This window comes from Peromyscus californicus, unplaced genomic scaffold (genome assembly GCF_007827085.1).
Source record: "Peromyscus californicus insignis strain IS unplaced genomic scaffold, ASM782708v3 Scaffold_6__1_contigs__length_162567912, whole genome shotgun sequence".
NCBI lineage: Eukaryota > Metazoa > Chordata > Mammalia > Rodentia > Cricetidae > Peromyscus > Peromyscus californicus.
The window spans coordinates 99,672,996-99,688,160 of NW_026294584.1; the positions used below are offsets into that span (position 1 = coordinate 99,672,996).

General features: G+C 38.4%; 1 protein-coding gene across 4 annotated transcripts in view; it reads left to right on the plus strand.

Moving 5' to 3' along the window:
• Positions 1-15,165, plus strand: part of Exoc6b (exocyst complex component 6B) — a 519,570-nt gene that overhangs the window by 276,804 nt on the left and 227,601 nt on the right. For all 4 annotated transcript variants that reach the window (XM_052721826.1, XM_052721827.1, XM_052721828.1 and 1 more), the window contains exons 9-15: positions 535-618; positions 1,030-1,076; positions 2,946-3,066; positions 6,555-6,626; positions 7,290-7,387; positions 9,456-9,561; positions 14,022-14,131. In XM_052721826.1, coding sequence (XP_052577786.1) covers positions 535-618; positions 1,030-1,076; positions 2,946-3,066; positions 6,555-6,626; positions 7,290-7,387; positions 9,456-9,561; positions 14,022-14,131 — 638 coding nt within the window. The remainder of the gene's footprint in view (positions 1-534; positions 619-1,029; positions 1,077-2,945; positions 3,067-6,554; positions 6,627-7,289; positions 7,388-9,455; positions 9,562-14,021; positions 14,132-15,165) is intronic.

Genomic DNA, 15,165 nt, shown 5'->3' on the forward strand with positions numbered 1-15,165 from the left:
ATCAAGAATATTGAGGGATTGTCTCTTTTGTTCTTGTTCTGTCCCTTCTTGGTAAGATTCCCTCTGAGAAAAGGATTTGTCATCCTCAGCTCTCGCCTTTCCCACTTTCTGTTGGTCCTTTGGTCATGAATGATTTGAAAGCTGGCTTTCATTCTGGGTATTTTTCCTTCTGGAATGTTCTATTTGTTTTTGAAGAGACATTTTCTTGCTTACTATAACATTTTAAGGTTGTTTGTTTTACCTTCATTTTTGTGAATTTGTGATTATTGACTCAGAAACCAGCCTTGGTGTGCTGAAGCTTGTGTTCTGACCATGTCATTGTAAAGGTCACTCCTATCTATACTTCAGGGTTTTGTGATTAGGTTCAGTAAGTGGTCATAGTTGCTTTTATAATCTGTAGTTATTGTCATTATTACAATAGGAGGTTTTGAGATATATGGTGTTCTTCAAACTCTACATCTGAAGTCTACTCTATTCTTTTCAATTTCAAGGATATTGGTCCAATTATATTATTTCCTCTTGCTTGTTTTACAGGGTGCCCGAGAAACGTTTGAAAATTATTACCGAAAACAGAGACGAAAACAGGCTCGTCTGGTGCTCCAGCCTCCATCAAACATGGTAGGCTTGCTGCCTGCCCTTTCTGTACTTTTACCCTTGTCTTCCTGGTAGCTGACTGTGCGTGCGTGCGTGCGTGCGTGCGTGCGTGCGTGTCTGTGTGTCTGTGTCTGTGTGTATTTATGCATGTGCACCTACCTACATGTCCTTGCTGTCATTCTGACACAACTTTGGTGGATGTGCCTTGAAGTAAGAATGGCAGTCAATGTTTCTTGACTGTTATGTGCCGTTCATTATTCTAAGTTCTACGTATGTATCAGGTCAGTTCATTCCCATTGTTAATATGTAGAATCGTGGCATTATCATTATGTTTACTTCATAGTCCATGAGATTAAGCTTCCTGAGAATAAGTGACTGATTTTCACATCCTAAAGTAATAACATAGAAACAGTAACTTTGCTTTCTTTATTGCAGCATGAAACTTTAGATGGCTACAGGAAGTATTTCAATCAAATTGTAGGGTAGGTACATATTTAAGTTTCTATATTTAATTTATAAGACTTACAAAAGATATACCTTTACTTGGGAAAATTTCTCCCATTCTTCTTGGTAAATTCGAAAAAAAAAGACTTAGTTTTTATTTTCTTATAATTTAGAAGGATCATTTTCTGGGTCATGGTAACATATACTTATAAGTCAGTGCTTGAGGAAGTTGAGAGAGGAGGACCATCCTGGGCCCCACAGAGATATGGTATTTCAAAAGCAAGCAAGCAAGCAAGCAAGCAAGCAAACAAACAAACCATTAAAGGTACAGCTTACTGGTTTCGGCATTATATTCTTGGAGGATACTTCTGTGACTAAATAAGTTAAAATGAACTCATAATGTTATTATAATTGATGTTTTGTTTCTCCATTCTTTGTTCCAACATGGAGTGAGATAATGAGCCACATTGGCAGAATTTTTCCAGAGAGTAAAATATTTTAGGCCTAAAACAATTTAGCAACTCTGTCACAACTATTTGGCTCTGTGCCAGTCTGAAAACAGCTATGTATGATTCAGAAATCTGTGAGTAAGAGTGTGTTACATTAAAATAACCTTTATTAAACAGGGTGCCACCAGTCTGATCCCACAGGATGGGATGAAGTGGTTGTTCTCATGTAGAGTGGACATAGTAGCGTGGAATTAGGATTCCTGAATAAAGACCCCCGTCAAGCAGCTTGTTCCAACTCGGGGATGGCAACTGTGCTTAGGAAGGCAATGGCATTTGATCTTTCCCAGAGCTTACCGGCACTACTCCCTCCTGCCCTCACTTTTCCGCTACCTTTTCCTCTTTCCTCTCTTGCTTTCTTTCGTCAGATTTATATTGCTTCAGTTCCACCAGTAACGTTCGTTATGCCTGTCATTGAAGGTTAAGGATGTAGCTACTCTAGAGTGCTTGCATGCGTTGGATCCGCAGCACTGCATAAAGCAAGGTGTGGTGGCACATACCTATAATCCCAGATTTGGGGAGCACGGAGGCAGGAGGATCAATAGTTTAAGGTTATCTTTGGCTACACAGGCAGTTTAAGGCCAACCTAAGGTACATGGGACATGAGACCTTGGTGTGTTTGATTTTTTGGTAATTTAAAAATCTGCTAGTTAAGTTTTCTTTTGATTTGAATTAGCAGCAAGGTAACTGAAGATATATTTTAAATGCAAAATAAGCCACAACAAGGAAATTCAAAACATAAGTTTATAATTTTAAAAAATATCCCAGTGTGAGTTTTTATTTTGAGGCAAGGTCTCATAAAGTTACTTTTAAACTCATTTTGTAGCTTAGGCAAAGCTTGCTTTAGTCTCCTGAGTTACTGGGGTTATAGGCCTGATTAGGGGAATTATTCTGATGTGTTGTGTATTGAATTCTTAAAAATTTATAAATTCTTCTTAAAATTAGTTTCTTGAGGTGTATTGTGTTTTAATCCCAGCACTCGGGAGGCAGAGCCAGGCGGATCTCTGTGAGTTTGAGGCCAGCCTGGGCTATAGAGTGAGTTCCAGGAAAAGGCACAAAGCTACACAGAGAAACCCTGTCTCGAAAAAAACAAAAACAAAAACAAAAACAAAAAACAAACCCCAAAAAACTACATTGGAAGTAGGCTATATGAACTGTATATATTTTCTTCTTTTAAATTGTTGGTCTGTTTGGTTGATATTCATTAGAAATGAAACTTCAGTCTTGGTAGAGTGTCTAAGATATTAATAGGATTGTAGATATCAAGTAATTTTATTTATGATAATGAATAGCTTTCTTCAGAAAAAAAAATTATTCTCTTTGAGTTAGGTGGCAGTGGTCAAGATATAACAACTGTAACCTCTGACATCTGTGCTTTCTTTCTTTCTTTCCCAATCTCAGCTTTTTTGTGGTTGAAGATCACATTTTGCATACAACCCAGGGCTTAGTGAATAGAGCCTACATTGACGAACTGTGGGAAATGGCACTTTCAAAGACCATCGCAGCATTGCGCACCCACTCGGTATGTAGGATGCCCCAGGAAGTGCTTACTTACCACTGAGAATCTGCATACTGTTTGGTGTTGCACTAATTTCAAGTGGACATATATCTCTTTGGCGACCCCTATTTGGAGATTGTGGAAGTGGTTCATTTAGATTTCTGAGTTTTGTAACACTGAGCTTGCCTTGTTGATGCTATCTGCAATAAGAAACAGTCACTCACATCTGTCCATAATTCTTTTTGTGTCTAGCAGTATTCTGTGTCTTTCGGATACTTTATTCTCACTGAGTACAAAGTGACATATTATCATTAGTACATTGTTCTGTGCTTTATATTTATTCATTCAGAAAATACCTCATGTGCTATATACATTTATACATATAGCTAAAGGATTGTTGTAGTGAATGTTAAGCTCTTTGCTTCTAGCTCTGTAGTCGGCCTTCCTCTCTGCTTGCCTAGGCTGAGATGTCTAGGCATTTGCTGGCCAACTACCTGTTAAACTTAACTCATAGGAGGCATTAGAGGCAGGATAGTAGACAATTTACTAAAACTTTTAAAATGTCATATTGTCTTGTTGCTGGCTGCTCATCATTCCTTGAACAGTTGTCCATGATAGTCCTTCATTGTTCCTGTTCCTTGTGCCTGGAATACCACTTCATTGATATTTGCATAAAATAAGACTTATGTAATCTATAAGTTTAATTTAGTGCCAGTCAGTGTCATAGTAGTTTTATTACTGCCAGGGTGGGTACCTTACAATTGAATATATTATATTTTAAGCCAACAGTAAGTAAGAGCTTAGCAGATCTAAAGAGAAAGCCTATCAATTAAAAAACTACAAGTGGAAAAACATGGAAAGAGATGAAAATGATTGTCATTGAAGTCAGAATGTTTTTCCTGAGTGGGAATAATGAAGTTCTGGTGAGCACAAGCACCTGAGAGGTTCTTGCAAGCAGTTAGTACTCACTCAGACTGATACAATTGCAATTACAGCCATTACCTTTTTTGTATATGTTCTATTTATAACATGAAAGGATATAAAACAAAACAAAAAAATAATGGAAAGACACCAAAAGAAAGCTGAATCCAAGATAAAAATAGTTCTTTGGAAATTTATGAGCATCAGATAGAGAAATTTAATTCAAAGATTAAGGCTACATGCCATTTCATGGTCAAGAAGACAAAGTCAAAATTAGAAGTTTATCCCATAGTCACAAAGAGGTAGGAAATAGGAGAGGAATGCTAAGAAACATGGATTGTAACAGAGACTTTGGAATATAGCTGATTGAGATTGAGAAAATAACAGTGTCCAACAAGGGGCCTGTAGTAATAGAATAGTAAAGTGGAAAGGATTCATTGAGTGACAGCAAATCCAGATAGACATACATGCAGACTCTTTATCATGTTTATCACATTAATTAGTCCGATAAAAGGTGAGTTGCATCCAGAAGTATTTAATGGACACTTCAGGTTATTTCAAGTAACAGGTTTGAATGCCCACTTCAGGGTAATTGAAAGATCTTATCCAATAAAACACATGGAAGGAAATTTGGGAAAAATAGAAACATGTAAATAGAAAACTTAAAATAAGGTGACTTGAGTAGGTCCATTTATGTCAATAACCCAGGAAATGTAGGAAAGCTAGACCATGACAGTGCCTTGGGCAGTTTTTTTTTTTTCATAGTAAACTTCTTCATGATTTATTATTCATTCCGCACTTACTGAAACAGTATCTATATCTATATCTATATCTATATCTATATCTATATCTGTATCTATATATCATTGCCCTTTTTATGACATCTTTTTTAAATGGGTAAATGCTTCTTTTTTTTTCATTTTTCTTTATTAAGAAATTTTCTACTTACTCCACATACCATCCACAGATCTCCCCTCCTCCCTCCTCCCACCTCCCAGCCCTCTTTCCCAAGCCACCCCACATCCCCACATCCCCCAAATTGAGTTCTCCCATGGGGAGTCAGCAGAACCCAGCACACTGAGCCTAGGCAGGTCCAGGTTCCTTCCCACTGCACCAAGGCTGTGCAAGGCGTCACACCACAGGCATCAGATTCCCACAAGCCTGCCCATGCACCAGGGACAGATCCTAATCCCCCTGCCTGGGTGCCCCCCAAACAGTTCGAGCCAAACAATCATCTTCCGTATCCAGAGGGAGTCCAGTCCCATGGGAGCTCCACAGCCACCAGTCCACAGTTCATGGGCTTCCACTAGTGTGGCAGGTCATCACTGAACATCTTCCCATCATGATCCCTCGACGTCCCTTGCCTGCAGAGTCCCTCCTCTCTCTCATCAATTGGATTCCCGGAGCTCAGCCTGGTGCCTGGCTGTGGATCTCTGCATCTGCCTCCATCAGTCATTAGACAAAGGCTCTATGATGACAGCTAGGTTATTTGCTAGACCAGTCACCAGAGTAGACCAGTAGTGCCTTGGGTAGTTTTTATATAAGGAGAAGCAAACCATGTAGAAAACAAATAAAGAAGAGCTTCAAGCAGGAGGATTGGGGCTGTTTTGTATTGATATTAATTTTGACACCAAAAAGAAAAGGGTCCTTTAGAAAGGATGATATACATAGAAGAAAAACAAACAGTTTTATGGGGACATTGAACATACTGCCATCAGATCCTGGGAGGTTACATGGAGAACAAATGACAAAGTTATAACTGAGGAAATTGGAATTTCAGAATTGATGAAATTTTAAATTAATAGCATATGCTCTTTAATCTTCCTGTGGATACTGTCTTCGAGGTCAGCTAAGTATTCAGATGTGTGCATGCAAGGTTATATGTGGTATTTATTTGCAATTTTTGTTTCCTATTTATTTATGCTTATTTTGTATCCCTTGTACTGCTGTTCAATTCCTTTTTTTATTGTATAATTAGGCTTACCTAAGATGCCTGCATTACTGCTTCCATGTTTATCTGATTTGAATGATCAAATCTTCATGTCTATTTCACATTACCAGTTTGTCACTTTTAATTTTCTTCATTTCATTTTATTACATAATTATGGTTATTTGGCATTATTTTTCATAGTGTTGTCAGTGCAATGTTTAGTCAAGTTATTTTCAGGCTTTTGTATTTTCTAATGTTTGCATATAAAGAAAGATAAACAGTTATTTTGAAAATAGCTTTAGGCACATGTCACAAGTTTTGATACAAAAGATTTCATTGTTGCTAATTTTAAAATAATTTATCCATTTTGGTTTCTTTTAAAATTTTTGTATTTTAGTTTGTTGATTGCTGAACCATCTTATTGGCCCCATTTTGTTTTCTTATTTAAAGAATTTCAAAATGTGTTTCCATGTGTTAAAGATGTAGATAATCTTACTGAACCTTGCCTCCTTAGTTCTTCTCTGGTTGAGTCTGCTGTTGTTAACTTGTACTAGGAAATAGTTAGACCCCTCCAGTAAGTGCCTTTACCAGGTGGTGCATTAGACAATGTCATAAATAAAAATGTAATTTTCTCATGAGATATTTTTTCTCTTTCCATTAGTCCTACTGTTCGGATCCAAACCTTGTGTTAGATTTGAAGAACCTCATTGTACTCTTTGCTGACACACTTCAGGTACGTGCATTATTGACACTTGCTTTTCTAGAGTAGGATCCCATCAGCTAGGAATCATTGTGTACTCTCCTAAGCCTGGCTCACTCCTTTGAGTTTTTAATGTTTATTCTTTTCCTAGAACTAGATCTTTCTACTTCTTTATAACAATAATCAGGGTTTTATCTTGATCACTTATTGTCTCTTAAATAGTTCCTATTCCTTTTTTTGTCTCAGAAAAAAATTGCTTGCACCATTTGAAAAATTAGACTTTTAAGTGTCTGTAATTGCGCCATAGCACCATATACCTTGTAGTGTATTCCACTGCCATCTTTTTAGTGATGGTTGGTTTGAGCCACATTAGAGTAGCATTAGGTGTTAGTGCAATGGTAGCAGCTGCACTTTCTCTCTGTCCTTGGAGAATTGCTTTGGGAAGTAAGTTACCATATGGGGAACTCATCTGAGAGTATATGTTGATTTAAATTTTTATCATTTTCTTTTTTATGACTGACCTAGGAATTTTGATGTGTATCTTTGAATTTTTGAGAGCTAAACACTAGATATTAGGTAGAGATGAACAATTCTGATGTCATTTTTTTCATTATTTAAATAATGAAACATCTTTTAGCACTTAGTCTTTTGTTTATTTAAAAGGCCTTCTTTTAAAACAAACCTATTTCCTTTCAGGTGTATGGTTTTCCTGTGAATCAACTTTTTGATATGCTTTTAGAAATCAGAGACCAGTATAGCGAGACTCTGTTGAAGAAGTGGGCAGGGGTTTTCAGGTAAGGGGCTGCAGTTGTTTCTGTGTTCCTGTCCTCCCCTGCCCTATGCAGATGCACCTTTGGGGGAGATAAACAAGACTTTACAGATATAATGAGAACCAAGAGCATGTAGCTTATGTTTCTCTAACTGCTCCAGTTTATGATCCAGAATTCTCATGAGTTGTAATGATTTGCAAAATGATCTTTCAAGGTATTCTGTGTCAATATATTAGTACCTGCTGTGTTGGGAAAGCCCCATTGCCTGTTTGTAATGTTTGTTTCCTTAGGTAAAGGCAGATTTATTGGTTCACTCCATCCAGATTATCTTGTCTTTTTTCTCTATTTTATAGTTTTTGTTTTTCCTGAAGATTATACTTAGTTTGGTAGTGGTAGTTAAGTTATCACAGATAGTATGACCTTAGAAAAATGTTTTATTTTACAGACAGAGTCTCCTGTGTCCCAGGGTGACCTTGAACTCCTGGTCTTCCCTCCTCCACCTTTTAAGTGCTGGAATTATTGATACATTATACTTGGTCTGGCTCATTTTTTTTGAGCCATTCACTTTTTGATAACTCATGTTATCTCCATTATTCTTCATAAGCAGAGAACTGGCTTATTGCTATCCATATTTGAAGCATGTTATTTAAGTAGTTATTGCAACATACATACAATAATGGTAAATTATTCTGGAACATTTCCTCCCAGCACAGTACTCTTGGGACTGTTTTCTTGGTGCACATCTCTTGTCATCTCATTTCAGTTTCTTCTTATTTTAAACCTGTCCTCTAAAAGAAGAATGACAGCTATCTTCTTGTTTTAATCTTAATTTAGTGCTTGAATTCTTAGCCACAGCAATACAGAAAGAGAAAGAAAAAAAGGAATACAAATAGGAAGGGAGGATTAAAATTATCCCTATTTGCAGATGATGTGATTATATACTTATAAGATGTCTGGACTCCACCAGAAAACTCTTAGAACTGTTAAACACCCTCACAAAGTTGCAGGACATAAATCAACATACAGAAGTAGGCAGCTTTTCTATATTTTAAGATCAAGCATGCTGAGAAAGAACTCAGGATAACAATCCCATACATCATTTGCTGTATCCTCAAATATACATAAAAATAAAAAAGAAACCTAGGAATAAACCTAACCAAGGAGGAGAAAGACCTCCACAATGGAAAGGACGGACTCTGAAGAAGTTGAAGAAGACAGTGGAGGACCTCCCATGCCCTTGGGTCAGTGGGGCTAGTTTTATGGCAATGGCTCCATTGCCCAAAGTAACATACAAGTTCATTGCAACCCTCTTTGGAATCCCAGTCTCTCCTTTACTTCAAGAGTTCTTCTTGCCAGTTGCTTGTGTCTCCTTGTGGCTTATCTCATTTTCAAGTTTACTTTTAAACCTTCACTCTCATCTTTTAATCTTACTCTTCACAGTTCATGAGCATAACATCATTTATTTCAATTCATACATATATTAATGTAAATGTATACACTTCTAGAATCCAGATGTATCTAATGCTAATAATTGCTTTTATGGTAGTGTTATCTGTGCAGGTAGTAGAGACAGGAATAGTCACAGCATTCTTTGATTTAATGAGTTTGTGTTTGGATTTCATATGAAATTTTCTGCTTTCAGAGAACTCTTAATATACTCAAGGAGAGAGAACATAGCATGGATTAATTATTAGAAGTTATTTTTCCTCTCTGACAGTTTCCTCAGTTAGAATACACTAGTACATAATTAAAACTATGATTATGATCCAATATATCTTACTAAAATGATCAGCTCCAATATTCTCTTCTCATTTACATCCCACTTACCTTTAATTTTCTGTCCATTTGTAAATCACAGACACTAGAATGTCATGTTCATAGTTGTGTTCCACTTGTTTCAGAGCTTAGTTTCTCTCTGATTTTTTTTAAATGTCCAAACCAAAATGGCTGCATTGTAGAAGGAGTGTAGTAAGGATTGGGAGGTGTTTATTGGAAGTTGTGGTAAACATATAATCATTAAACTGTCTCAGAAAAAGCCTCTGTGTTTAAGCAACCCTCCTCTCTCCTCCCCCCCCTTTTCATTTTTTTATAGAAATATACTTGATTCTGACAACTACAGTCCCATACCAGTAACGAGTGAAGAGACATATAAAAAGGTTGTAGGACAGTTCCCATTTCAAGATACAGAACTGGAAAAGGTAAGGGATGTATTCAAATAAAATTCTTTGCTCTCTCTTTTTTCATTAGATTAAATTTCTCTGAACCTGAGATATTTCAGGTCAGTAGATTTTAAAACACTTTCAAAGAATTTCTTTTGAGTCTTAGATGTACAGAATTACCTCCTTGGGAATCTGTAATCTTTGAGGTCCTACACATCTTTAGAGTTTGTCAAATCACTGGAGTAATGCAATTTGTTTAAAATTTGAAATTCTTAATTTTGTTGTAGTGTTCAAATAGTTTCTTCTAAAACCAGACATTTAAATTTGTTCTCTTTGGGCCGGGCGGTGGTGGCGCACGCCTTTAATCCCAGCACTCGGGAGGCAGAGCCAGGCGGATCTCTGTGAGTTCGAGGCCAGCCTGGTCTCCAAAGCGAGTTCCAGGAAAGGCGCAAAGCTACACAGAGAAACCCTGTCTCGAAAAACCAAAAAAAAAAAAAAAATTTGTTCTCTTTGGTATAATTCTATTGTTTTGACAGTGCATTGAGTGGTTTCTCCCCACCAAAGTTAAAGTGCAGAGGAGTTTTTCTTAATCAGCCCCTTTCTACCCAAGCTCTCTGCTGTACTAAATAGAGCCCTGCACATGAAAAATGTGAAAGTACAGGCTCAAGTATTGTCTTTTGATGTTTACAAAGTCACAGACACTTGGAATCATGTGGTTCCATGGCACATTCATCCCTGGGGAAAGACAGGGCAAGAGCTCATACAGGGTAGGAACCTAGAGGTAGGAGCTGATACAGTGCAGCTTACTGGCTTGCTCCTTTATGGTTTGCTCAGCCTGTTCTCTTACATCATCCAGCAGCACCTTTCCAGGGGTGGCATCACCCACAGTGAGCTGGGCTCTCCCACATCAGTCATCAGTCAAGAAAATGACCTACAGACTTTCCTGTAGGCCAATCTTATGGATGCATTTTCTCTATTAAGTCTGTATATGACCCCAGTTGGCATCAAGTTGACATAAAAACTAGCCAGTACAGTCGGCCCTTTGTCAGCTTGACACACAAACACATAGCTTATTAAGGCATAACCTTTTCTTTCTTGTTTATCTCCCAAAATTGCATATTAACATCAATATCACAGTATAAAACATTTCAACTTTTAAAACTTCTGCAGTCTTTTTAAAAAAAAATTCAGACATTTTAAAATTTCAGTCTCTAAAACATCTAAAGTCTCTTTCAAGTTCAAAGTTTCTCTAGAATATCTAACATTCCTCTGAAATGTCCAAAATATCTGTAAAATTACAGTGTCTCTCAACTGTGGACTTCTGTAAAATTGAAAATAAGTTAAATACTTTTTACTCCAAGAAGGAAGAACCAGGGCACAATTGTAATCAAATCAAGCCCAAAATTCAACAGTGTAAAAAGGTCAGTGCTTGATGTCTGGGACTCATCATCCTCTAGGCTGCAGAGGGTCAGGGATACTTCTCTCTGGCTCTGCCCTCTGCAGTATACACAGTTTGTTTCCTAGGCTCAGGCTAGGTTTACTCCACTGCTGCTGCCTTCCTTGGTGGTTGTCCCACAGTAGTGGCATCTCCAAAATGTTGGTGTATTTTTCGAAACTAGATTCTTTCCTGCAACTGATAGCTTCCTCTGAGCTCTCTTTAGGGGACTCTGTCCCTGCCACATGCTGCTAAGCCTCAATGTCTCTCCATGACCCCTTCAATCCTGAGTCTTCAACTTCAGCTGAGGTTTCACATTCACCATTTACATCTCCTGACCTCTCATGCCAAACCATAGCTGCTCTCTGTTAACTTTCGTGCCTTAAAAATCCGTACCACCTGGAGGACTCTTACACATTACCAAGTTCAGCTGCCAGCATGAGATGCAGCCTTGGTTTCTTCTGGGCCACAGTCTCTATGTGCTTTAATGAGTCTTTCTCTGTCCCACCAGCCAACTCTCAAATAAGACACGGAATTAATTAGGAAAGCTTGGCCTATAGCTTAGGCATGTTCCTAACTAGCTCTTATAACTTAAATTAACCCACTTATATTAATCTACATTTTACCGTGTGGCTTTTTGACTTTCCTTCATTCTGCATGTCTGACTCCCTCCATATCTCGTTGGTGTCTCCCCTCTCTATGTCTCCCGTGCCCCTAGATCTCCTTCCTTTCTTTTCTCAGAAATCCCACCTGTATTTCCTGCCTACCTATTGGCCATTCAGCCTTTTATTATGCCAGTCACAGCAATGCACCTTCACAGTATACAGATATCCCATAACAATGTGCTGACCCTCAGAAAATACTCCCAGATTTATGTCCTCAGTGGTGATGGTCTCTTCTTAATCATCACTGATTTGTAGGCTCTAACTAACCAGCATCAATTGTCCTGGTCAAGTAAAGGTTTTGCTTAAGTAGTTCTGGTCTCTTTTAAGTACAATCAATTCTTCAGCCCCAGCTGACTAGAACCACAGGTTCTTAAAGCTCAAGATATCAAATTGCTCTATTAGAGTCTTTAAGGGACTCTCTAACTTTCCTTTGAAACTTCTCAAGCCAAAACTCCATCTTTGCATTGCTTTCAACATTCTTAACTACTAAGTTCCCACAATAGCTTATTAAACCTCAAATACCAAATGACTTTTCTAGTCCAAAGTTCCAGAGTCCTTCCATGATTCTTTAAATAACATGTGGTCAGATCTGCCTCAGTCATACCCCACAACCTAGTACCAGTTTTTGACTTAGGGTTTCTATTGCTATGATGAAATACCAGGACGAAAAGCAATTTGGGAGAGGAAAGATTTATTCTAGCTTACAGCTCTCAGGTCTCAGTGCATCATCTAGAGAAGTCAGGGAAGGAACTCAAGGCAAGAACCTGGAGGCTGGTACTGAAGCAGATGCTGTGGGAAACTGCTGCTTACTGGCTTGCTTGCTTAGCTTGCTTTCTTTCTTTTTTTTTTTTTTTTTTTTAATTTATTTTAATTTATTTTGCAATACAATTCAGTTCTACATATCGGTCACGGATTCCCTTGTTCTCCCCCCCTCCCGTCCCCCCACCTTCCCCCCAACGCCCCCCCCCCCCATTCCCATCTCCTCCAGGGCAAAGCCTTCCCCACAGACTGAGGTCAACCTGGTAGACTCAGTCCAGGTATGTCTAGTCCCCTCCTCCCAGGCCAAGCCAAACAATCCTGCATAGGCCCCAGGTTTCAAACAGCCAACTCATGCAATGAGCACAAGATCTGGTCCCTCTGCCTGGATGCCTCCCAAACAGATCAAGCCGATCAACTGTCTCATCCATTCAGAGGGCCTGATCCAGTGTGGACCCCTCAGCCATTGGTTCATAGTTCATGTGTTTCCATTCATTTGGCTATTTGTCCCTGTGCTTTATCCAACCTTGGTCTCAACAATTCTCGCTCATATAAACCCTCCTCATTCTCGTTGATTGGACTCCCAGAGATCCACCCAGGGCCTAGTCATGGATCTCTGCATCCAGATCCCTCAGTAGTTGGATGAGGTTTCTAGCACAACAATTAGGGTGTTTGGCCATCCCATCACCAGAGTAGGTCAGTTCGGGCTGTCTCTCGACCATTGCCGGCAGTCTGTTGTGTGGGTATCTTTGTGGATTTCTGTGGGCCTCTCTAGCACTTTGCTTCTTCCTGTTCTCATGTGGTCTTCATTTACCATGGTCTCCTATTCCTTGTTCTCCCTCTCTGTTGTTGATCCAGCTGGGATCTCCCGCTCCCCCAAGCTCTCTTTCCCTCGACCCTCGCCTTTCATTACCCCCACTCATATCCAGGCTGTTCATGTAGATCTCATTCCATTTCTCTGTCATTGGGCGTTCCCTGTGTCTTTCTTGGGGTCCTGTTTTCCGGGTAGCCTCCCTGGTGATGTGAGTATTAGCTTGCTTTCTTATACCACCCAGGACTACCTTCCTACAGTAAGCTTGGCCCATCCACATCAGTCATGAACCAAGAAATGCTTTAGGGCTGGAAAGATGGTTCAGTGGTTAAAAGCACTGTGGTTAAAAGCACTCTTGCAGAGGACCCTAGTTCAGTTCTAAGCACAGACATGGCAGGTCACAACCATCTGTAACTCCAGTTCCAGGGTGTCTGACACCCTCTTCTAGTCTTCCTAGTCTTTGAAAGTACATGGTGTGCATGCATACATGCAGGTAAAACTCACATGTACATAAACTAAAATAACAAATAAATAAAAATAATGTAAAAAATGCCCCACAGACTTGTCTACAGCCCAATCCTATGGAGGCATTTTCTTGATTAAGATTCTTTCTTCCCACATTCACCTTGTTTGTGTCAAGTTGACATAGAAACTAGTCAGCATACTTGTTTTATTCTTTTAAGTGTCAAAAATCTCTTGGAGGTTTTTTTTTTTAACGTTTGATACTGTTAAGTCAGTATTTCACAAAGTAGGACAAAGTTTGTTTGTTTTTCATTCTCAGTTGTCTTCAATGGATTTAGTGACTTGCTTTCATTAATCCTTGCATTTACAGCAGCCACTTCCCAAAAAGTTTCCTTTCTCTGAATTTGTGCCAAAAGTTTACAACCAGATTAAAGAATTTATCTACGCCTGCCTGAAGTTTTCAGAAGATCTTCATCTAAGGTATAACAGAAGACACTGGGAACCAGTCCAGTGCTAAATTTGTTACTTTCTCTAAAATATATACTATGTAAAATGTTTGCTACTCCTTTAGCTATGAGTTTGGAAGCCTTGGTATAGGCTTTCACTGTGGGACACTGCTTTTTATAGTTATGATAGAAGGGAAAAGCTTTGAATAATGTAAATATATATATGTATATATATATATATATATATATATATATATATATATATATATATATATTACATTTTAAACAATATCAGCAAAAAATTCCTGGAAGTTGTAGTTTAACCTACTCATGTTACCATTCTACTCGATAAAATTTTATAGTGAGACTGGAGCTGTAACCTAGTCTTTGGAAACAGTATTGTTGCTCTGCTAGTGTGTCTGTCTTAAGCACAGGCTTCTTTGTTTCTTTGCTCATTTATTGGTTTAGTCTGTATATCTTTTGGCAACTATCTAGTTAGATGCTGTTTAGTAGTAATACATTAAGAAGCTAAAAGGAAGACCTTTATCTCCAAGGAGGATTTTACCACAATGAGGACCTGAATAGCTAATAGTAAGTGCAGCAGAAATTCAGGATATGCACAGCAGTCACACTGCTCAGACCAGTAGTGCCTGAAAAGGCTCAACACTCCATCTTTACCTGCACTTGATAAATTTACAAAATGAATGAACAGAACATATTATGTGTCAAGCCTTTCTGAAATAAGTATAATTAGGAATTGGGTTGAGTCATTTCTTTATTAACCATTTACTAGTTTTGGTTGAACGTAGGTCTTCTGGTATGCTAGGCAAGTTCTCTACCAATGAGCTAGTCTAAAGCCTTTGTTACTTTAAGGTGCTAAGACAAAATCTTGCAGTTGCACAGCGTAGCCTTGAATCTCATCTTTAGCCCATGCAGGCCTTGACTTTGCTATATTCCTGCATTGGCCTCCTGTGTAGTGCAAAAAGCTCTGTTAATTATTGTTCTTCCTATGGGAAAAAATGGAACTTGGGGATTATACAGTGAATTTTCCCATCTAAAAGCAAGATT